This window comes from Pongo pygmaeus, chromosome 1 (assembly GCF_028885625.2).
Source record: "Pongo pygmaeus isolate AG05252 chromosome 1, NHGRI_mPonPyg2-v2.0_pri, whole genome shotgun sequence".
NCBI lineage: Eukaryota > Metazoa > Chordata > Mammalia > Primates > Hominidae > Pongo > Pongo pygmaeus.
The window spans coordinates 96,744,242-96,767,674 of record NC_072373.2 but is presented as its reverse complement, the minus strand read 5'-3'; the positions used below and the strand labels follow the sequence as shown (position 1 = coordinate 96,767,674).

At 51.3% G+C, this 23,433-nt stretch overlaps 2 protein-coding genes across 4 annotated transcripts; both read right to left on the bottom strand.

The window, feature by feature from the left end:
* Positions 1-11,761: 11,761 nt before the first annotated feature.
* S100A16 (S100 calcium binding protein A16) lies at positions 11,762-17,871 on the bottom strand. 3 transcript variants are annotated; one of them, XM_054456462.2, is made up of 3 exons: positions 17,803-17,871; positions 12,870-13,048; positions 11,762-12,563 (listed from the first exon to the last, which is right to left on the bottom strand). In XM_054456462.2, the coding sequence occupies exons 2-3, from the start codon at positions 13,020-13,022 to the stop codon at positions 12,405-12,407; spliced, it is 312 nt and encodes a 103-aa protein (XP_054312437.1). In that variant the 5' UTR covers positions 13,023-13,048; positions 17,803-17,871; the 3' UTR covers positions 11,762-12,404. The 3 variants fall into 3 exon arrangements, with proteins under 3 accessions (XP_054312437.1, XP_063506798.1, XP_054312429.1); XM_063650728.1 differs by lacking the exon at positions 17,803-17,871 and adding an exon at positions 16,998-17,279; XM_054456454.2 differs by lacking the exon at positions 17,803-17,871 and adding an exon at positions 13,766-13,901.
* Positions 17,872-19,106: 1,235 nt separating this feature from the next.
* S100A14 (S100 calcium binding protein A14) lies at positions 19,107-21,207 on the bottom strand. The gene is made up of 4 exons (XM_054496666.1): positions 21,147-21,207; positions 20,682-20,789; positions 20,088-20,234; positions 19,107-19,875 (listed from the first exon to the last, which is right to left on the bottom strand). Exons 2-4 carry the CDS (start codon positions 20,709-20,711, stop codon positions 19,738-19,740), a joined length of 315 nt encoding a protein of 104 aa, XP_054352641.1. The 5' UTR covers positions 20,712-20,789; positions 21,147-21,207; the 3' UTR covers positions 19,107-19,737.
* Positions 21,208-23,433: the final 2,226 nt, after the last annotated feature.

Here is a 23,433-nt window from a genome sequence, read left to right as displayed (position 1 = left end):
TGCAGTGTCCACATGTCCTCCTTTGCCACTCACTCTGAAAAAGGGTTCTGGGCCTCTTCCAGTATTGCCTGTATCAATGAATGGCACTACCATTCTGGCTGCACAAGCCAGATACATGGGAGTTGCCTGGACACCTTCCTCTCTCTGGTCCATCAGATTCAGTTCATAATCAAGGCCTGACTTTTTTACCCCTTACATTTCTCCCAAATCCATCCCATTGTTACATCTCTCCACCAGCCCCATTCCTCAGGACTCACTGTCCTCTTTCCTGCTTTGTTTTTCTCCATATGCCATATGATTTCCTTGTGTGCTTACTGATCGTATATCTCCACCTGAGTGGACTATGAGTTCTGTGACGGCAGAGACAGAACAGTGCCTGAGGCTGGGAGTGGTGGCCCGTGCCTGTAGTCCCAGCACTTTGGGAGGCCGAGATGGGCAGATCACTTGAGCCCAGGAGTTCAAGACCAGCCTGAGAAACATGGCAAAACCCTGTCTCTACAAAAAAATAAAAAATTAAAATTAGCCGGGTGTGGTGGCGGCACACCTGTAGTCCCAGCTACTCAGGAGGCTGAGGTGGGAGGATCACCTGAATCTGAGAAGTTGAGACCTCAGTGAGCTGCAATTGGGCCACTGTACTCCAGCCTGGGTTACAAAGAAAGACTCTGTCTTAAAAAAAAAAAAAAAAGAAAAAAAAAAGCTGGGCACGGTGGCTCACAACTGTAATCCCAGCACTTTGGGAGGCCAAGGTGGGTGGATCATCTGAGGTCAGGTGTTCAAGACCAGCCTGGTCAACATGGCGAAACACCGTCTCTACTAAAAATGTAAAAATTCGCCGAGCATGGTGGCAGGTGCCTGTAATCTCAGCTACTCGGGAGGCTGAGGCAGGAGAATCGCTTGAACCCAGGAGGCAGAGGCTGCAGTGAGCCAAGATCACGCCACTGCACTCCAGCCTGGGCAACAGAGTGAGACTCTGCCTCAAAAAACAAAAAATAAAAAATAGAACAGTGCCTGGCACATAGTGACCACTGCATAAGTACGTGTTGATTGAATGCATGGTGCATGAGTCCTCACTGTCACCACCCTAGTGCTCAGGAGACAATCAGTTAAGAGCAGAAGCTCTGAAATCAGAGCGTCTGGGTTCTACCACTTATCAGTTCTATGATCTCCAGCAACTTATGTAACTTTTCTGCACCTGGGTTTCCTCATCTGTAAAATGAAAATAATGGAAGTCCTTACTTCATAAGGTTATAAGGATTAGGGAGTTAATACATGCAAAATACTCAGAATAGCACTTGGAATAAAGTAAGTACTCAACAAATATTAGGTGTTATTTTTTGCCTCCTAGCTGGTCCTCCTGCATCTATTCTGCCCCTCTTGATCTTTTCCGTATTGCAGACTGAGTGAAATTTTCCAAAAGGCAAATCTATGTCACATGCACAAGCACACACACACACACACACACACATTCTCACATCACTAGAAAAACCATTCCTTGGTTTTTGTGTCCCCCAAGGCCTTGCCTACTTCTCCAGCCTTGCCTGGTACCTCTCTCCTCCTTGCTCTTGAGCTTCAGCCATGCCTGCTCTCTCTCAGTTACAAACTCATCATGCTCCCTCCTGCCATAGGGCTTTTGCCCATGATGGACCTTCTATCTGGAAAGTCCTTTTGCTCCTCAACTCCACTCTCACCTGCTCCCTTTGCATGGATAACTTACGCTCATCTTTCAGATCTCAGCTCAAGTGTCCCTTCCACAAGGATCTTCCCACACCAACGCTAAGTCAAGTTTCTTTGTTAAAAATTCCTACAAACGTGATCCTTCAGAAGTTATCTCAATTTGTAATTATCCACTTGTTTATGTGACCATGTGGCTGTCTGCTGACTCTTCCTCCAAATTGCAAGCTCCATAAAATCAGAAAGCATGTCTGTTTCTACTCTTTTTGCTACAGCATCTACTGTGTCTGGCATGTACAAGGTATGTTATTCTTTTTGTTTTTTTTTTTGTTTTTTTGAGATGTTTTTCCTCTGTTGCCCAGGCTGGAGTGCGGTGGGGCGATCTTGGCTCACTGCAGCCTCCACCTCCTGGGTTCAAATGATTCTCCCACCTCAGCCTCCCGAGTAGCTGGGATTATAGGCGTGTGCCACCACGCCCGGCTAATTTTTGGGGTTTTTTTTTGTTTTTTGGTTTTTTTTTAGTAGAGACGGCATTTCTCCATGTTGGCCAGGCTGGTCTCAAACTCCTGTCCTCGTGATTTGTCCACCTCTGCCTCCCAAAGTGCTGGGATTACAGGTGTGAGCCACCACGCCTGGCCTCAAGGTACTTTATTCTTATTGAATGAATAAATGAGTCTGCAGCAGAAACAACACAGCCACTATACAGGGCCTCTGAGGGACACTCTTAGTCCTCCATAATTATTGGGGCCAAAACCAGGCAAGAACCTCTGCCGTTTGGGCAGTCCACACAGAGTTAGTGAAAGATGGGGTCTCAGTCACAAGTCTCCTGATCACCAACGGTGAGTCCTTGGCTGAGTCACATCACCTCTCTGAACCTTGACATCTTCATGTGTAAAATGTGGGTCATGATTCTTATCTCACTGCAGTTGTCAAGAGAAACAAAAAAACCTTGAATGTGAAAGTGCTCATTAAAATTTTTCCCAGGCAGGGCGTGGTGGCTCACATCTGTAATCCCAGCACTTCGGGAGGCCGAGGCGGGTGGATCACAAGGTCAGGAGTTTGAGACCAGCCTGGCCAATAATGGTAAAACCCCATCTCTACTAAAAATACAAAAAAATCAGCCGGGCATGGTGGTGGGTGCCTGTAATCCCAGCTACTCTGGAGGCTGAGGCAGGAGAATTGCTTGAACCCGGGAGGCGCAGGTTGCAATGAGCCAAGATTGCACCACTGCACTCCAGCCTGAACCATAGAGTAAGACTCTGTCTCAAAAAAAACTTTTGCCAGGTGCAGTGGCTCACACCTGTAATCCCAGCACTTTGGGAGGCTGAAGCAGGAGGATCATTTGAGCCAGGGAGTTTGAAGCTGCGGTGAGCTAGGATCATGCCACCGCACTGCAGCCTGGGTGACAGAGTGAAACCTTGTCTCTAAAAAAAAAGAAAAGAAAGAAATCCACTTGTGTGTGTGTGTGTGTGTGTGTGTGTGTGTGTGTGTAGTCTCACTGTGTTTTTCAGGCTGGTCTGGAACTCCTGGGCTCAAACAATCCTCCCTCCTCAGCCTCCCAAAGTGCTGGGATGGGAGCTCACAAGTGTGAGCCACCATGCCGAGCCAAAAACAACACTTTTAACACTGGACAAAGAAAGTATTGTTTAGTATTTCAAAAGGGACTTTACTAGGAATCTAAATGTAAAATAAAACCAAATTTACAGAAAATACAAAAGTTGACACAGATAGTTTCATGTTTCTTACCCTATGTGACAAAATGAGCTAGGCTCTCACCCTAAAGAGTGATAGATCTGAGGCCAGGCGCGGTAGCCCACACCTATAATCCCAGCACTTCGGGAGGCCAAGGTGGGAAGATCACTTGAGCCCAGGAGTTCAAGACCAGCCTGGCCAACATAAAGAGACATCATCTCTACAGAAAACTTTTGAAAATTAGCCAGGCATGGTGACCCTGCACCTGTAGTCCTAGCCATTCAGGAGGCTGAGGTAGGAGGATTGCTTGAACTGGGGAGGTCGAGGCTGCAGTGAGCCGTAATCACACCCCTACTCCAGCCTGGGCAACAGAGCAAGACCCTGTCTCAAAAATAAAAAACAATGACAGGTCTGCTACAGATGGGTTTGACAGGCGCACCTTATGGGGCACCCACCACTTCAGTCCCAAGAGGGTTAGACACTGGGCCAGGCCAGCGCTGGACCCCAGACAGAGGAAAGGCCTTCTCAGCTCCACTGTGAGGCCCCACAGAGACCTGCTTCTGGCCCTTCTCTCTCCTGATATGCTCAGGGAGGCACCTGGTTCACAGCTCCTGGGTAAGGGAGGCATGCCCTTCTCTTGCCCCAGCAGTCCCGAGGGAGGCCACAGGCTGAGCCCACTGACCCTCCAGTGGCTGCTTTTTCTCCTTTGGGATCTCTCTGGCTCCAGGCTCTGAAGCCAAAGCTCTGCCTGCTGTTAAAGTCCTCTGACCTCCTCTGAAGTTCGGCTTCCTCCCCAGAGCCCTTAAACCCCCTAGCAACAGGCTTCTAATTAGCATCACACACATACTCATTTCCTGCCAGCGGTCCTACAGTTTTGGTAGGGTGGAAGGGCTGGTTTCATCCAAGTACTGCAGGCAGTGAGGGGAGCAAAGCCCATCTTCTCTCAAGGAAGCAGAAGTGGTCCTGGGTACAGAGATGGGGCTGGCCCAAACAGCCTGCAGCTGTTCCCTCACCCCTCCTAAGAGAGTCTCTGTCTTGTCTTTGATACAGAGATAATATTGCCCTCTCTCCCCAGTTTCCAACTCCTTTTATTTATTTATTTTTTATTTACGTATTTATTTTGAGACGGAGTCTCGCTCTGTCACCCAGGCTGGAGTGCAGTGGTGCAATCTTGGCTCGCTGCAACCTCCAACTCCCAGGTTCAAGCGATTCTCCTGTCTTGGCCTCCTGAGTAGCTAGGACTACAGGTGTGCACCACCACACCCAGCTAATTTTTTGTATTTTTAGTGGAGACGGGGTTTCAACATCTTGGCCAGACTGATCTTGAACTCCTGACAATCTGCCTGCAATCTGCCTGCCTCGTCCTCCCAAAGTGCTGGGATTATAGGCGTGAGCAACCACATCGGGCCCCTTCTCCCTTTGGAAGGAAAGATGGGAATGCTGAAGTGGGGAGAGAGGGAGCAGGCATAGTATTGAGGACTGGAAAATGAGAGAGGAGGCAGGAAGGGCAGCTCTATCCTGAATTGCCTCCAGGATTTTCCAGGAGATCCCCGATCCCCTGGGCTCTGAGGATCCACCTCCTTCGCCACCACAAGGCCTTGGCACCATCATCCTTGCTCTGTCTTCTAGAAGGCTCTTTGCCTTTTTTCCTCCTCACCCCCTCCAGGCCTGCCCCCTCCTGCCTTCTGTTCCAGCCCAGCTCTTGCCTCCTCTAGGAAGCCTTCCTAGGTAGCACCTACTCTGCATTGCTGGTGACCCTGCTGTTCCCTAAAGCAGCAGTCTGTCTTCACAAGGTTTGTTTCTGTGCTCCCTAAAGGAATTGTTCTTTTCTTGAGCCCTAAAGGAATTTCTTAAACTATGTACTGGCTTGCACATTTTTCAGGTTGACAGCTAAGATTTTTCATCATGCTTAAATCATTGTCAAGTGTGCAGTTTCAGAAGTGTTTTACATATTGCAATGTTTTAAAATAAAACTGCTAAGATTCTGTTCTAAATATGTGTTCAATTAAATCTAAATATTACAATGACTTGATACCCTCCACCATCCATTTATTTATTTAATTATTCATTTATTTTTTAAGACACAGTCTCACTCTTTTGCCCAGGCTGGAGTGCAGTGGCGCGATCTCGGCTCACCACAACCTCTGCCTTCCAGGTTCAAGTGATTCTCATGTCTCAGCCTCCTGAGTAGCTGGAATTACAGGCATGTGCCACCACACCCAGCTAATATTTGTATTTTTTAGCAGAGACGGGGTTTCAACATGCTGGCCAGTCTGGTCTCGAACTCCTGACCTCAGGTGATCTGCCCACCTCAACTTCCCAAAGTGCTGGGATTACAAGCATGAGCCACTGCACCCGGCCTCCATCATCCATTTAAAATATGTATGTATGATAGAACAACCAGACAGGAGATCAATAAGGAAACAGAGAACCTAAACAACATTATAGACCAATTGTCCCTAAGAGTATACATAGAATACTCCACCTGATGGCCGGGCGTGGTGGTTCATGCCTGTAATCCCAGCACTCTGGGAGGCCGAGGCGGGTGGATCACGAGGTCAGGAAATCAAGACCATCCTGGCTAACACGGTGAAACCCTATCTCTACTAAGAAAAATACAAAAAAATTAGCCAGGCGTGGTGGCGGGTGCTACTCAGGAGGCTGAGGCAGGAGAATGGCGTGAACTCGGGAGGCGGAGGTTGCAGTGAGCCGAGATCGCACCACTGCACTCCAAGCCTGGGCAACAGAGCGAGTCTCCATCTCAAAAAAAAGAAAAAAATAAAAAAAAAAGAATACTCCACCTGATAGCATCCGAATACACATTCTTCCTAAACACACACTGAATATGTTCCAGGAGAGAGCACAAGTTAGGTCACACAGTAAACCTTAACAAATTTAAGAAGATTGAAATCATGCCGAGCATTTTTTATGATCACAATGAAATCAAACTAGAAATCAATAGCAGTAGGAAAACTGGAAAACTCACAAATATGTGGAAATTGCACAACACACTCTTGAACAACCAGTGGGTCAAAGAAGAAACCACAAGGGAAATTATAAAGTATCTTGAGAAAGGCCAGGCGCGGTGGCTCATGCCTGTAATCCCAGCTCTTTGGGAGGCCGAGGCAGGTGGATCACGAGGTCAGGAGATCGAGACCATCCTGGCTAACATGGTAAAACCCCGTCTCTACTAAAAAAAAAATACAAAAAAAATTAGCCAGGTGTGGTGGCGGGCACCTGTAGTCCCAGCTACTCGGGAGGCTGAGGCAGGAGAATGGTGTGAACCCGGCAGGCAGAGCTCGCTGTGAGCCGAGATCGCGCCACTGCACTCCAGCCTGGGAGACAGAGCAAGACTCCATCTCAAAAAAAAAAAATTGAGAAAATAAAAACAAAAACACAACATACCAACACTTATGAGATGCAGCAAAAGTAGTATAAAGAGGGAAGTTTACAGTGGTAAATGCTAAATTTAAATAAAAGAAAGATGGCCGGGTACGGTGGCTCACACCTATAATTCCAGCACTCTGGGAGGCTGAGTGGGCGATCACCTGAGGTCAGGAGACCAGACTGGCAACATGGTAAAACCTTGTCTCTACTAAAAATACAAAAACTTAGCTGGGCCTTGTGGCATGTGCCTGTAATCCCAGCTACTCGGGAGGCTGAGGCACGAGAATTGCTTGAACCTGGGAGGCAGAGGTTGCAGTGAGCTGAGATCTTGCCACTGTTGTCCAACCTAGGCGACAGAGCAAGACTCCATCTTAAAAAACAAAACAAAAAAAAAGAAAAAGAAAAAGAAGAAAGATCTCAAATTGACAACCTAACTTTACACTTTGAGGAACTAGAAAAAGAAGAATAAACTAATCTCAAAGTTAGCAGAAGAAAGGAAATAATAAAGTTTAGAGCAGAAATAAGTAAAAGAGAATAGCCGGGCACGGTGGCTCACACCTGTAATCCCAACACTTTGGGAGGCCAAGACAGATGGATCACTTGAGATCAGGAGTTCCAGACCAGGCTGGCCAACATGGTAAAACCCTATCCCTACTAAAAATGCAAAAATTAGCTGGGCGTGGTGGCATACACCTATAGTCCCAGCCACTCGGGAGGCTGAGGCAGGAGAATCACCTGAACAAGGGAGGTCGAGATTGCAGTGAGCCAAGATTGTGCCACTGCACTCCAGCCTGGGTGACAGAGCAAGATCTGTCTCAAAAAAAAAAAAGAAAAAAGAAAGAAAAGAAAAGAAACAAAGTAAAATTGTATTCACTGTGGGGAGGGAGAAACAGTTGTTGTTCAAAGGGTACAGGGTTACAGTCGTGCAAGATGAAGAAGTTCTAGAGATCTGTTTTACAATGTATATACAGTTAACAATACTGTAATGCACACTAAAAAAAGAGAGTAAATTTATGTCTTTTTTACCAGTTGACAGATAGTGATAGATAGATAGATAGATAGATAGATAGATAGATAGATAGCAGATAGGTAGATAGGTAGGTAGAGAAATAGATGATAGATTGATAGATACATAGATGGATGGATGGATAGATAGATAGATAGGTAGATAGATAGATAGATAGAACCACCCCCCACCCCCCCCCAACAAGACATGCTAACTCATTCTTTATCATTCAGTCAAGGTAGCATAGTAGGCGGGGCACGGTAGCTCACGCCTGTAATCCCAGCACTTTGGGAGGCTGAGGTAGGTGGATCTCTTGAGGCCAGGAGTTCGAGACCAGCCTGGCCAACATAATGAAACCCCTTCTCTACTAAAAATACAAAAATTAGCTGAGTGTGGTGGCGCCAGCCTGTAATCCCAGCTACTGGGAGTGGGAAAGGAGGAACAGTACAACACCTTGAGGCCACCCTGTTCAAGGGCAGATCAATTTTAGAAGGCTGAGGATCTGTAAGTGGATACCAATAAAACTATTGTGCCTGTGAATCTTTTGGAAAGTCTTAAGCTGTTCCCATTTAAAAACTGCTGATGCCCAGTTCTGCAGGGTGGGTTTCCTACTGGGATCTCCCTCAGTGCAAGAGCAGGGAAGAAACCAAGGAACTGGCAATGTCCCCTCCAGCAGCTGCAAGTCATGGCTTCCATTCCACCTGGCCTCCCACACTCCTTCTTCCTTGCACCTCTACTTCTCCATCCCACAACTTCTGTCTGTATCGGGTTAGTCTACTAATGAGAATTCAGAGCCTCAGTGCCACTCATGGCTCAAGACTAAGGGTCATGGGGGTTCCCTCTCTTGGCTTTGGAGCCCCCCTCCCTCTGTCTCTGTATAGGGGAGCTTCTTCCTTCTCCCTTCCTTCTTGTCCCTCTTGCCTATTAAACTCTCCGCTCCTTAAAGCCACTCCACGTGTGTCCATGTCGTTTTATCCAAACCGGCATGAGGACCAAGAACCCTGGTGTCCCTCCACTCATCAGAGCCGTATCATTTTAGTACGTTGGCCAGGAAAGGAAATTCATTCATCAGACCGAGTCAAGGAAACTTATTTTAAGGTATTTATGGCCTTTAATAATTGAGTAAGGTGTACTCCTATGAACAAAATTTGGAGCATGTTTATTTCTCTGCCTGGTTCCTCTAGAATTTGGAAACTATCTGAATCAAGCTTGACATGCAGAGTCAATAAAAGCCCCTTCGGGAGAACTGGCCTCATACCTTGTCTACACAGTCTCTGGACAGGGTTCCTAATCTGTGGTCAGTAAAGAACGTCATTTTTTAACAGGTCTGAGAGCTCTGAGTTTATCTTGGGACCTCAAGAGGAGAGGATCACCCAACTAACAGGTATTTGAGGTTTGTATCCTCTAATACAAACTTTAGGCTTTAATAGTCTTATCTGAAATTCCTTGTGAAACAGAGTTTCATCAAAGCCAATCAAAAGGCCTGTGTAGAAATAACCATTCTTGCTGCACTTTATGCAAATAATCAGGGCAAGTATAAGACTACAGTTTATTCATAATTTGTTTTTACCAAAAATGAGGACTAGAGAGAAAAATTGTGCTCCAAAGATTATCATACATTTGTCATTAAGTCCTAGTCTCATTGTTTTCAAGCTTTTCGCCTACATTTTAGACTAACCCTGCTTATTCCTGTGAATCAAGCAGTGATCTCCTGCAGCTTGGAAGAAAAAGTAAGGGATGGGTAACATAAAATCTGAATCAATATATTAGTTCTGGGCAATTATTCTGCAAATTCTACCAGGTAATAAAAGTGAGTAGGGTGCCCATAACCCAGAGGTTTCTTCGTTTAGGAAAATAAAACCAAGGAACTTCATAGACCCCCTAAAGGGGAATTCTACATCTTGACAGGTAAAAGTTTAGATGAAAATTATCTACCATGCCACACTTATGGAAATAGCTATAGTCACTCTATTATTTGCAATAGGATTATACATGGTAGCACTTTCTAACTGAAATATTAAACAGAGTTTCCATTGCTGTCATATTTTGCTTAATCATTATCCTTATAAAAGGGATAATAGTTACTAATGAAAAGGAAGCATAAAAGTTTTACTACCACTGAATCTGCTAGGACTTTTTATTGGGTTTAGTGATGCAGTTTTAAATGAAACATGCTGCTTTTGGATTAACGCCTCTAGTTAAAGTAAAGGAAAATCTACAAGAACTTAAAAATCAAATCAAAATTATTGATCTCCGAGTGGCTACAATGCCTCTTTAATAAATTCCAGTCTTCTTTATGGAATTGGTTAACCCCTTTATTAAGCCCTCTCTTGCTTATGTGTCTTGTATTGATATTTGGACCCTGTATACACAATACTATAACTCAAATTGTTTCTTCTCATCTAGAAGCAATCAAACTCCAAATGGTGCTGTAAACAGAACCACACATGGACACACCATTCTTCTGAGGACCCTTAGATTGACCCTAGGAGGAGCCCTAGCTGCTGTTCCCCATTCAACGCCCTTTTGCAACAAGAAGTAGCCAGAAGGAGTCGTCGCCCAAAACTCCCTAACAGCAGTTAGTGTGGCATCTCCACAGGGGGGAATGTTGTAGGAGTTATTAAGAAATTATTTTAGGCAGATAGAGAGGAAAAGGGGTCCTTGGGTCCTTGGGAAGTTTTTTGTTTTTTGTTTTTTGTTTTGAGACGGAGTTTCGCTCTTGTTGCCCAGGCTGGAGTGCAATGGTGCAATCTTGGCTCACCACAACCTCCGCCTCCTGGGTTCAAGCGATTCTCTGGCCTCAGCCTCCCGAGTAGCTGGGATTACAGGCATGTGCCACCACGCCCGGCTAATTTGTATTTTTAGTAGAGACGGGGTTTCTCCATGTTGGTCAGGCTGGAGTTTTCATTTTTTTGAAGCATCTCCAGAAAAGTTTCTTGTAAAGCCCCGGCTCTTAGAGCCAGGTTGGCAACCTTTGATATGCAAATGCAAGCCCTTAGAAACTTGGTCCACCCAAACATGGTGATTCCCCCCGGCCTTCTTGCCCTTTCCCCACATGTTCCTGGCAATGTGGCCGCCCTCACGTATCCCCAGGTGTGTAGACCTGCATTTGCATATTAAAAGGCTAGGGTGGGGCAAGGTGCAGTGGCTCACGCCTGTAATCCCAACACTTTGGGAGGCCGAGGCGGGCAGATCACCTGAGGTCAGGAGTTCGAGACCAGCCTGACCAACGTGGAGAAATCTCGTCTCTACTAAAAATACAAAAAAAAATTAGCCGGGTGTTGTGGCACATGCCTGTATTCTCAACTACTCAGGAGGCTGAGGCAGGAGAATTGCTTGTACCCGGGAGGCGGAGCTTGCGGTGAGCCGAGATTGCAGCCATTGCACTCCAGCCTGGGCAACAAGAGTGAAACTCCGTCTCAAAAAAAAAAAAAAAAAAAAAAAAAAATGCTAGGGTGGGAGGGCCAGCTTTTTCCGAGGGCTACGTGAGTGACATGCATAGTCAAACCAATCCCCTGAGCCCTATGGAAATCAGACTCCTCCTCCTCCAGCCTCTGTATATATACCTAGACGGTATCTGTGGCAGGTGGGGTTCCCTCTCTCAGCTTTGGGGCCTCCCTCCCTCTGTCTCTGTACAGGGGAGCTTCTTCCTTCTCCCTTCCTTCTTACCCCTTCTTGCCTATTAAACTCTCTGCTCCAAAAAAAATTTTAAAATACTAAGGGTCATGGTCCCTCTCTCGTGGAATTGCAGTGAGGACTAAATGGGACTTATTGTGTGCCTGGAAGTTGAATTTGAGTCTGAGTCTGGGCTAAAAGGGCCCAGAGATGATGACCTAAGGCCTTTGGCCCTTCATGGAGGAGGATGGAGGGAGCTGCTGGCCCACAGCTGACAGTGCTTGTTGGAATTCAGGAGTTCTGGCTCCTTTCTTGCTCTGTCTTTGAGGTTCTTCTGTGAGATTGTCTTGTCACAGGGCCCAAGGGCTAAGACCACCGAAGCATAAAACGTTTCCAAGGGGTGGGAAGGTTTTAATGAGCATCCCAGAGGGACCAGGGGATACAAACTCCAAATCCAGCCTTTATATCACCATTATTTCAAGCAACAGGAGGAGGCTCAGCCTTGCTTAGCTCATTCCCAGATGAAGAGGCAGCTGGAGGGAAATCCCTGAAAGTGCCTCTCTACTCAGCAGAGGGGCTAAGGGAAAGTGAAGAGGTCTCTGCTGCTGCTGCTGCTGCTGCTGTTGCTGCTGCCGCTGCCACCAAGAGCAGGGAGACCTCAAGCACCAAGCTGACCTCTGGAGGTCAGGACGGACCCAGAATCAGGCAGGAATTGGGCAAGAACATCAGATATTGGAAGGTTAGATGAGACTGAACAGGTGAGAAAACTCTTAGGGTCCCCAGACAGCATTGAGATCTCACAGAGGGGCCCCAAGGGCCTGCTGACTCCAGGGGCTGAGACCCCTCAGGGAGGGAGGTACCCCTAGACTGAGACACTCACAAAGGGACCCCAGTTCAGCAAGGGTCAGAGGAAAGTCTGGAGGGAGAAGAGAGTAAAGGGCCCTGGGTGGGCAGGAGGCTGAGGAGGGAGCCTGGGGAGAGCACCAGGGCGGGGCATCAGGCCAGTGCCTGGAAGGTGTGGCCAAAGGGGTCTCTAGCTGCTGCTCTGCTGCTCCTGCTCACGGATGAGTTTGGCGATGGGGCCGGTGATGCCGCCTATCAAGGTCCAGTACTCGTCGAAGCTGATGCGCCCATCATGATTGGCATCCAGGTTCTGGATGAGCTTATCTGCAGCCTTCCGGTTCCCTGTGTCCTGGGGAGGAAGAAGGGGTCAGCAATGCTGACAGTGGAAGCCCCCGCGAGACTCCAGGCAGGACCCTAGGCAGAGACCCAGGATCTGGCCTGGATAGCTGCTTCCCTTGGGAAATGCAAATATAGCCCTCACTGGCTAGGGCTGAGCATCCTGAGAAGACAGAGGCCTGGGGGTGTAGGAGACCCTGGAGTTAGGGGGGCACTGGAAGGATAGAGGCCTCATCAGGGAAAGAAACCCTCAGAGGCCAGAGGCTTGCAGGGGAGGGAAGGAGAAAGGGAGGCAAGGCCCTTGGGCGAGAGGCCTTACCGACAGCATGTGGTTCAGCTCTTTCTGGAGCATCTCGCGGAAGCTGCTCTTGCTGATCTTGTTCTTGACCAGGCTGTACTTAGACACATATTTGTAGAAGTTTTCCACCAGGACAATGACTGCCTTCTCCAGCTCCGTGTAGCAGTCTGACATCTCCCTGCTTCGCCTGCTGGCGGGGCCTGGACACCAGGAGGAGGGCAGATGAGAAGAGACCCCCACAGGCCATACCTCCTCCTCCACGCCCACCCTAGGCCCTGGGTCCCTCCTCCTCCCTTGCTTCTGGTCCCTGGAGAAGAAAGTGGCAGGAAAAGGGGAACAGAGTGGGTGGGGAGAGTGAGCCCTGGAATGAGAACTATGCGGCTCCTCTAATCCAGGTGCTCCCCAGCTCAACCGCCTCAACAGGTTCTCCAGGCCCTGCCCCAGCCCCAGGCACCAGGTTCCAGCCCTAGGGAGCAAGATCCCTAGTGTCAGAGCCCTACGGGGCAAGAGGCTGTCATGGGAAGAGAAGAGTCCACCTGTTCTCCCACCCTGCTCCACAGCTGGCCCACCTCGCCTGGGGCCAAGCATGGCTGGGACAGCTGAGATGAGCCATGGAGGTTAGGGGCAGAGGCTACTGCCTCCCACTCCCAGGACTGGCTGAGACCCCAGCCCCAGGCAACAAAGCAGAAAGGAAGACTTAGGCCTTCCCCAATCCCTTGCCGGGCTCCAGGACAGTGAGTACCGGGTCTCAGAACCCAGCTGCCCCTTTTGGGAAAGGACAAGGTCCAGATCAATTGGATCAGATTTTGTGCAGCTCTCCCAACACACCTTGCCACACCCTGCTAGCCTCTCCTCCCTTATGCCCATCCCTAAATACACAGCAGGACCCAAGAACACCCCCACCCACACCTCGTTACCTAAGGCAGGGCCAAGCCCAGTTACAGCCCAGCTGGAGTTGGACTCTGGACACAGCAGCAGACTGCCAGAGGGCACATGCGTCACCCTCTCACCCCAGGACAAAAGACACTTTCTAAGCGGATACAGCCTTCTGAATAACAGGATATGAGGGGAGCAGGCGGATCTGGATCTACCCTGTGAGTCACAGCCCATGCCCAGAGCCCCCCCACATCAACCCCAGGCAAATCAGACTCCCTTCCCACCCCCAAGCCCAGGAATGTGCTTCAGCCACCCTCACCCGGCGGGTCCTGGTGAAAGGAGATGGACAAAACAGGGTCACAGCCACCATAGGGGCCTGAGCAAGCCACAGTCAGATTTGGAAGGAAAGGCTGCTGGGTCAGGCCCCACCACAGCCTCCTGTCCTGCCACCTGCTTTCCCTTGGCCTCTTGTAGCCATTCCTACTCCCATGCCGGCTGCCCTGCCCTCTCCAGCCAGCCTGCCAATCACTCTGGCCCCGCCCAAGCCACGCCTCCGAAGGAAGCCCGCCTTGACCCCTGCCCTGGGTGCCATCCTCCCTGACTCCCACAGACACGTCTGTCATCACCACTCAGCTAGCACTGGCTGGGGCCCACTAACTGGTGAGGCCACAGTGTCTTTCTGGGTCCTGTCTTGTTCCTTGAGACAAGCATAGTTTTTCTTACACATGGCCAATGTATTTTCTGAACCAAACGGCGGGACACAGACTTTAGGACAGTTTTTTTAATCCTGGATATACACCACCCCCTGCTTTTAATCTCTGCATCTCTCCAGCCACATTGCCTGGTCCAGTGCCTTGCTCAAGGTACACGTTCTATAAATATTCCATCTCCTTCCAGCCCTGATAACAGGTATTGCAGGTCCCTGACCACCTTTTAAGCTTTTTCTTTCATGAAGCCTCTTCTGAAGGAAGGGTGGGACCAGGAGAGAACAGGCCAGGAAGCAAGAAGGAAGGAGAGTTGAGAGAAAGAGTCAGGCTGCGACTTCTCTGAAGGGAAATCCTGCCCTTGTCTCCCCTCCTCCGCCTGCCCAAACCCTCTGGTCCTTGGCTGGGAGGATGGAACACAGTACCAGGATGGCAGGAAGCCACACACTTTTCCATATTCTTTTATTTAAGTGTGTAACTGCGTGGTTCCATGTCTATACCGCTGTAAGACTTTCATAGAAACACTTTAACATTCACAGTTGAAGAGGAAGACCATTGTTCAACCTATGGTCTGTCTGCTGTGCTGCCCTTGGGTTGGAGGTGGCTCAGGTTCATGACCAGTGTTCCAGGTGATTCTGAAAACCGTGCCCATTTCTGGAAGGACTGTGTCAAGTCCACTCCCAACCAAGCCTTGGAAGTGGGAAGATAATTCAGAGAAACTCCCCACACTTAACCATCCCAATCCTTGTTCCCTAAATGAGGGATCTTGTGGGAAACGGTCAGGGAGAGGAAGAGGGAAGGAAATGGGTGGTGCACCTCCCTCTGCCACTCTCCTCACAAGCCAGCCCACCTCTCCCACCACCTGCCTTCTTGGAGTCATTTCTCTGAGCTGTCTCCTCCTGGCCTTCCTCAATACCATGACTCAACCCCTGCTTGGCCTCTGGCAGCAGCCAAGTGGACAAGACACAGATAAGCCCCAGAGATGACTCTGCCACCTGCTCCCAGGAGTACTGGGAGACCCAGAGCGGGAGCTCCAGCGCCTCAGGGCTTCAGCTCCCAGTCCCTCCTCCCAGGAATCCGCCCGCTCCCCACCTTCGGTAAAATGGACAGTGCTGGAGATAACCATCTGACAAGTGCTTTTCTGGAGCTTTTTCTGAAGGAAGGATAGGGTAGCAGGCAGGCAGGGATCGTTACCCTCCTCTGCCTCCCCCCCTGGAGGCCAGGAGACAGGATCTGCCACCCCACCCACCCCACAGGCCACCTGCTCCTCCCACCTGCCCCATTCCCCTGGGTCTCGTGGTTCAGGGGTGGGGCAGATGTTCTATCCCATCAGCCGCTTCCTAGAAAGGTCAAGCAGGAGGTCATTCCTGCATTGGCCCTGCCACAGGTAGATCCTGGCCTGAGTGGACAGTGTACATAAGAGCCTTCCAGAAATGTGGGAATGGGAGGACCACGTGTCCTCCAATGGGCCCTCTCACCTCAGGCCTCCAGCCCTGCCCCAGTGCTCTCATTGTCTTCCCCTTGGCTGATTCATCATTGAGCAACAAGAAGTCTCCCACCCCCACCCCGCCCACTTCAGCCCAGCTTGCTGACTTCTCCAAAAGCACAAATTGCCCTGACACCATGCCCCTGGATCCCAACCACTCCAGCCCCACCCTCCCACCCTGAGGTTCTGGGCTCCACACCCTCCAAATGCCTCCTAACCACCCCCAGCATCCCTAGGCTCCTTCTATCTGGAGCTCCAAACATCCACCACACCCTCCTAAGTCCACCTTCTCCTCTCACCCCACACACACCCCTGGAGTCTTAAGTTTTTTCCAAGTGTTGGGATGTGTCCCTAGACTCCTGTCCCTCCTGGTCACTGTTCTCTCCAGAGCCTAGCCCACTGTCAAGCCTAAGTATGGATTCTCTGTGTCCCTTCCATCTACCTGGAATTCATTTGCTCACTTAGGCACCATGAGTTTGCTTACTCATACATTTATTGGCTCATTTATTCACTCTCATTCATTCACTTGCTCATTCAATAATGCATTCACTCTCTTGCACATTCATTCATTCATTCCCTTTTTCGTTTACTCATTTGTCCTCTCTGCCGTCAATATATAGGGAAGGTACCATCCGAACTGGGCTGACAATGCCACCTCTATCAGCAAGGCTGTTTCAAATGAAATTTCTCCAGCCTCAGCTGTTCCATTCTCTGCTCCTTCCCGTGTTCTTTCTCCAATTCCACAAGGCCCTCTCCAGGAACAGCTCCTGGAGCATAGTGGGGCCTGCTTGGGTTGTGAGGTAACCCCCCTGCCTCACCCCTCACCATCCTCACAGGACTCTGCATCTAACTCTCTCTCACACACACACACACGCACACACATACACACGGAGCAAGGACCTCGGCCATTCCTGATCCCCTCTGCTTGGGTAACCCATCACCCTTCCACTCACTTCAGCTCTTGGAGCAAGAAGCCAGCCTCTGAAATTTTTCCAAGCAAGTGAAGTTGGAGGAGTTCGGTATGGATCTTGCCCCCACCTCACCCAACACACACACAGCTGCCCCAGCCTCACCAACACTTACTAGAATGTGGGGAAAGGCAAAGCCGGCTCCTCAGCACCCCTGCCCTCACCACCATCCCCACTGGGCTGGGCAGGTGAAGGCTCCCATAGTGCAGGTGGCTCTGCCAAGAAAAGCAACTCAAGCCAGGGCCTGCCTGGGTCCTGAGGTGGAGAAGCTGCCGAGGTTCAGCCCCTCTCCCTCTATCTTTCCCTCTCCCAGGGAGCTCGCAGGCTCCCCACAACCTCACTCGGGTTCCTCCCAGATCTCATCATCCCTCTCAAGGAACAGCTCCTGGAACACAGTGGGGCCTGCTTGGGTCATGAGGTAGAGGAGACGCCACCTCAGTCCCTGCCTCCTCTTCTCGGAATCTCAGGCTCCCTGGAAACTGCCTGGTTCCTTCTGGACCCCATTGCCTCTCCCAGGACACAGTTCCCAGAGCCCAGCAAGGCCTGTGTCCAAGCTCTGACCACCCCCAACCCAGACCAATACGCATTTGTCCTCTCCTTTTGGGGAGGATCGAGTAGCTGTGGTCAAAGCTTCCAAATGCTCTGCCCCTATAGAGGAGCTCTGTCAGCTGCTGCGGCAGGGAGGGGGTCTCACCACCCCATCCATCCCTCTAAAGGCCTCACCCAGCCCCCAACCCCCCAGGACTCCCCATTCCCAAACTGGCCTGTGGGGGAAAGTTAATAATTACCAAAATCTTCCTGCCTGGTCTCTGGCAGGCCCCTCTCCCCAGGCCCCCTTCACTGCCCCTTCTCCTGGCCTCCCAATACTGTGGGGCCCTCCGGCAGCCGCAGACCTCCCAGGCCCGGCCTAGGGTGCTCACCTGCTGCCTCGGTCTGCCTCCTCTCCAGCAGGGCTCTGGGGCCTGGGCTCTGGCACTGCCAAGCAGCTCCCTGCGCTCAGCCCAGCCGGGACTCCTCCCCGCTGCACTCCCAGAATCTGTCCCACTCCCTCCCAGCCCTGCCCGCTGAGCTGGCTCGGTGGGGAGATAGTGGCTGAGCTCCCTCTTGACTTGGCCCTGGGGTTGGGCCCTTGTTAAAGGGATACACACCTTTTTTCACACCCCTCTACCCCCATCCCAGAGGGAGTGGTGAAAGCTGGCACTCCCCCAACCCCACCCTCCCAGCCCCGCAGGGGCTGAGCAGAACCTGACAGGGTAGAGAAAGGAAGGGAAGGACTGTCACCTGCCTTTCTCACCTGGGTCACTGGGATCCCAGTTTCAGGGGCTCCCAACAGACAAGTTCAGTTAACATTCCAGGCCAGCCTAACTGGCCACAGAAACCTCCTTGCCATTGGGGTTTCAGGAGTAACGCCTGACTTCTGTGTTCAAATCAGAAAGCAGATGCCAGGGACCTGTCTGGCTCCCTGGTCTTCTGTCTCTAGTCCGACCCATCAGCTCTTCTGAGACCCAGTCCTAAGATCCCTCATGTACACCAGAAGACTCCTCTGGAAACTCCCCACACCCCACCATTTCCCTAAGATACTCAAGGAAACTGGCCAGCTCGACCTCCCTATACTAGGGCAGCAGCTGAAACCAAAGAGGGGCCCACTTGCCCACTCCAGCAGGAATGACATTGGCTCACTGGGCACTCGCCATGTGTCATGCTCTCTGATAAGTGCTTTACATGATGTGTGACATTGTCCTCCTGGCAGTCCTACGGAAGTAATATTCATATCCCCCATTTTACACATGAGGAGACTGATACTAAGAGCATGCCCAAAATTCCAATGAGAAGTGGCAGATCTGAGATTCAAACTCAGGCCAGTCAGCCTGTTTCTAACCGCCCCCCACCCCCACCCACCCCATTTCCCTTGTTATGTCAGCCAGGGCTCAGAACACCTGGACTAATATCCTTTTCCTCAAGTGTGCACACATACCCTCCTCTCCTATAAGAGGGCCCGCCCATTGGCAAAGAGGAGCCTGTCCCTCAGAGAGGACCATGTTGCCCTTTTGGGCCTGATACCACCCTCAACCCAAACCCATAGGGAAAAGTGAGTCCCCATTCACTTCCACAGCCAACCACTCCAGCCCCACATGCCCCACCCTACCAATGACTTTGCCATTCACCCCCAAGCTCCCCTCACCCATGGACCCTCAGGGAGGGGGTGTCCAGTCAAGACAACATGTTTCACTTTTTTCATTTTTTTTAATTAATCAAATGATACAAAACAACCATCATTCTGTCAATGCCCAAGCACCCAGCTGGTCCTCTCCCCGCATGTCATACCCTCCTCAGCCTCTCCCCCAACCCTGCTGTCCCTCCTCCCCTGCCCTAGCCCAGGGACAGAGTCTAGGAGGAGCCTGGGGCAGAGCTGGAGGCAGGAAGAGAGTACTGGACAGATAGCTATGGTTTGGGTTGGGGAAGAGATTAGGAAGTAGGTTCTTAAAGACCCTTTTTTAGTACCAGATATCCAGCCATATTCCCAGCTCCATCATTCAAATCATTTCCCATAGCCCAGCTCCTCTCTGTTCTCCCCCTACTACCAATTCTTTGGCTCTTACACAATTTTTATCCCTCAAATATCCATCCCTGGCCCAAGCAGTCCCCTGAGCCTCCCTCTGGTGGAGACTCCTGCACCCATGAGCTCCACAGAGCATCCAAGACAGAGTGCACAGAGACCCTGGGGAAGGAAGCTGAACTTTGCAGAGATGAGGAGAGGTGCAGGCTAGGGTATAGGGTGGTGGTAGAGGAGAGGAGTTTTATTTCCAGGCCCACAGTCTCTCCCCAACACCCCCCAAGAATTCCAGAGGGAGTTCTCAGCGCCCCCGGACAGGCTTCTCCAGCTTCACACTCTTGGCCGCTTCTCCAATCAGCTCCCAGAAACTCCTGAACTCCAGTTTAGAGTCATTGCAGCTGCCCAGGTTGGCAATTTTCTCTTCCAGGCCACAGTTGCTCTGAGGGGAGTGAAGACACCATGGCTCAGGGAGGCAGCACCTTCCAATCTTCCCACTCCACCCTGCCCAGGGGCAGACTGCAGGAGCAGAGCCTACCTAGCACTGGCAAGGGGGAAGAGCTGGGGGTTGCAAGTGCCAGTGTGGGTGGGGTCCTGGAGCACTTGCTTGGGAAGTCAGGGTACTGGCTGGGGTGGGGTGTGGTCCCTCCATACCGGCATGAGGTGGGGCAGCTGCTGGGTGACCAGGTCCTGTAGCTCAGAGGGGGTCAGTGTGTCCTTCCCACCCTCCACAGAGTACTGGTGGAAGTTCTTGATGAGGGTCTCAATGGCCCTCTCCACATCACTGAATTCCTGAGCATCCTGAGAGCAGGGGATATCACAAACATCAGTGAAGCTCCATGCACCCCAAAACCCTGCTTCTCCAGGAGCCTAGCAAAGCCCCCAGGGCAGAAGGCGCTGGAAGGCACACAGCTCCCATCCACTCCAGAGCCCAGAATCTAGCCCCTCTCCCCCACCCCCTGCTCGGCCTCCAGGCCACAGCAGCTACAGGTTGGGGAAGGCTTCCCTCCCCACACCCCCCAGCTGCAGGCAGAGCAGGTCCCAGCATGCACCCAGGCATCCTCTTCCCAGGAGGACTCCATCTGCATCACCCTGTGTGGGCCTCAGAAGAGGGTTCACATCTCACTCACAGGGTCTGGGGTGCAGGGTAAGGCCAAGGTGAAGGGCAGAAGTCAGTGGGGGGACATAGACCCTCAGGGTGAAGGAGAGGAGTGTGGGAGCAGAAAGGCCAGGAGTGAATGAGCCCACCTCTGCGTTGGCTGACCGACACTGTCCCATGGTGCCCACTGTGTCTGGTCCTTTGGTGAGAGTTCTGTTGTCCTATAGCTGGCCCCAGAGGAGCTGATGGCTCATGATCTGCTTAGAGGAGGGGGCAGGCTTGAGCTGAGGGGAGAGTCTAGCATTTCTTTCTCAGCTGCCCCCTTTGGCTCCATCTCAGATATTCTGTGCCTCACCAGGGGTTCAAAACCAACACTACACAGGCCCAGGCCCCGCCTGGGCTTCAGGAGCCAAGGTCATATCCCCCAGGCCAACGCATCTGGGGGAATCCCTTGGGACTCACCTTAGCTTCATTCTTTCCACCTCCTCCAACCACCCACCTCTGCTTGAAACACACACACCAACCTCCAGGATCTGATCCCCCAGCCCTTACCCTAAGTGTGCCCTCTGGACAGCAGGCAGTATATTTGGGTGAAAAGCCCTGGGTTTCCTTACCTGCTAGCAGCCGCTGAGACAAGACAGGAGGAGCCAGCTCACCTGAGCTCAGCTCTTATACCTGGGGGAAGGGAGGGGAGGCAGGGGGCTGGGCCTAAGCCACCCCTGCTATTGCAGCAGCCTGGGCTATGAGCCAGCTTTATGGGCCCCACCCTCCACTGGCCAGAGTTCCAGAGCCTACCCTGACCCTGCCACGAGGAGGGAGCTACAGAGGGCTGGGGCTGGGAAACCCCTGGCCTCAGATCAGCATGCAGAGTCACAGAGAAAGACAGGCAAGAAGGCTGGGACAGGGAGGACTTGGAGACCTCATGGGGTCACCCTAGGAAGTGGAAGGGCCCTGGGGAACTGTAGGGCAGGGAAGGAGAGGGGGTCTGAATCTGCGACCAGGAAAGGAGAAGCAGGAGCCTCTGTACCCTCCATGTGTGTCTGTCTGTCTGTCTCTCTCTCTCTCTCTCACACACACACACATACACACACGCTTCTCCCAGCCAGGCCCAGCTTGGATACTGACACTCAAGCCTGCCTGGATCCCAGAGCCCAGCCTTTACCAGTCCTGGAGGCAGAGAGATGAATGTAGAGAACTTGGATCAGGAGGAAGAAGCCAGAGAAGGGCAGCCTGGTGGAGGGAGGCAGATTGAGTGAGTGTTTGCCTGACCTCCCTTCAGCTCCCCTCAGCGGCCCAGAGTGCACAAATGCAAGGCCCACTTGAGCTGCTTGGCAGCTAACACCCACTCCAAACTGGTCGGGCCACGTGTTTCTCTCTCCCTCAGAGCCCCATGCCTTCCCTAACCCAGCTGCAGAGCAACACCCCCCAGTCCAGGACCCAGAATGACATCCCAGAGAACCCAACCCCAGTGGCCCTCCTCACCTGCCCAGGCCCAGACACCTAGGACCTGAAGTCACAGGAGGGGGTAGGAAGAAGGACAGAGCAGTAGGCATGAGTCAGGGCAAGGATGGGGTGTGGCCCAGAGCCAAAGTTCCCAGGATCCTTTCCTAAACACTGAGATCAGAGCACACCCCACTACGTCCCTCCTCATGTCACCTTCTCAACCCGGGGCCCTCTGTGTCTCAATGGAGAGGACCTTCCAACAGTGTCTCATTCTGAGAGTTCCTCTGAAGGGCTTCAACCTGCAGGTCCCTCTGAGGGTCTCTCAGCCTGTGGGTTCCTCTGAGAGTGACTTAGCCTGGGTTCCTCAGGAGGAAGCTCAGGCTAGGGGGTTCCTCACAGGGCTTCTCACGGTAAGGAAGCCCTTCAGTGCAGGAGCCCCTCTTGAATGTCTCCACCAATGGCCCTTTGGATTCCCAGTCTGGGGGTCCCTCTGAGGTCTCACTCTGGGACCCTCTCATGGAGGGTCAGGGAGCTCCCTCAGCCTAAAGTTTCCTCTGGACTCATAGCTGCCCCGCATGGATGCCTGCCAGTGAGGCAGTGACAGCCCTGGGAGGCTGGTCACCGAGATGCCCGCCCCTGCTCCCTCTGGTGGTGGCCGTGTACACCATATGCCCCTCAAGTCAGGAAGGCAAGGCAAGTTCTGCCTCCGGTGGCACCACCACACCCTCACCCCACGGTCCTTGAGCAGAACATCGGGCCCCTCCTTCTGGCTTCCCCACTGCTCCAGAGGGTAAGGGGAGGAGGGCCTAGTGTTCCTGAGCACCCAGCCAGAGAGGATCCTGGTTAATCAGAGCTCTGAAATCCACCTATTCTTGTCTTTATGACTTTACCTAAGATCTGTGTCCTGATCTTTAATACAGGAGTTAAAAATAGTGCCTTCCTCAAAGGACTGTGAGAGTTAACTAAGACAATACAGGCAAAATGTTTAGCACTGCACCTGGTACTTAGTAAGCCCTCCATACCTGTTCACCACTATCATTGTCATCCAACGGACAAACTCCAAGAAAAAAGAAGCAGAGCAGGACCATGCAGCTGAGCCCCTGAGTCACCTCTCCTGCCCCATATCTCTGCCTCTACTTTTCTTTTTTCTTTTTATTTTTTCTTTTTTTTGTTTTGTTTTGTTTTTGTTTTTGAGATGGAGTTTCGCTCCTGTCGCCCAGGCTGGAGTGCAATGGTGCGATCTCAGCTCACTGCAAACTCCTCCTCCTGGGTTCAAGTGATTCTCCTGCCTCAGCCTCCTGAGTAGCTGGGATTACAGGCGCCAGCCCAGCTAATTTTTGTATTTTTAGTAGAGGCAGGGTTTCGCCATGTTGGCCAGGCTGGTCTCGAACTCCTGACCTCAAGTGATCCACCCGCCTCAGCCTCCCCAAGTGCTAGGATTACAGGCGTGAGCCACTG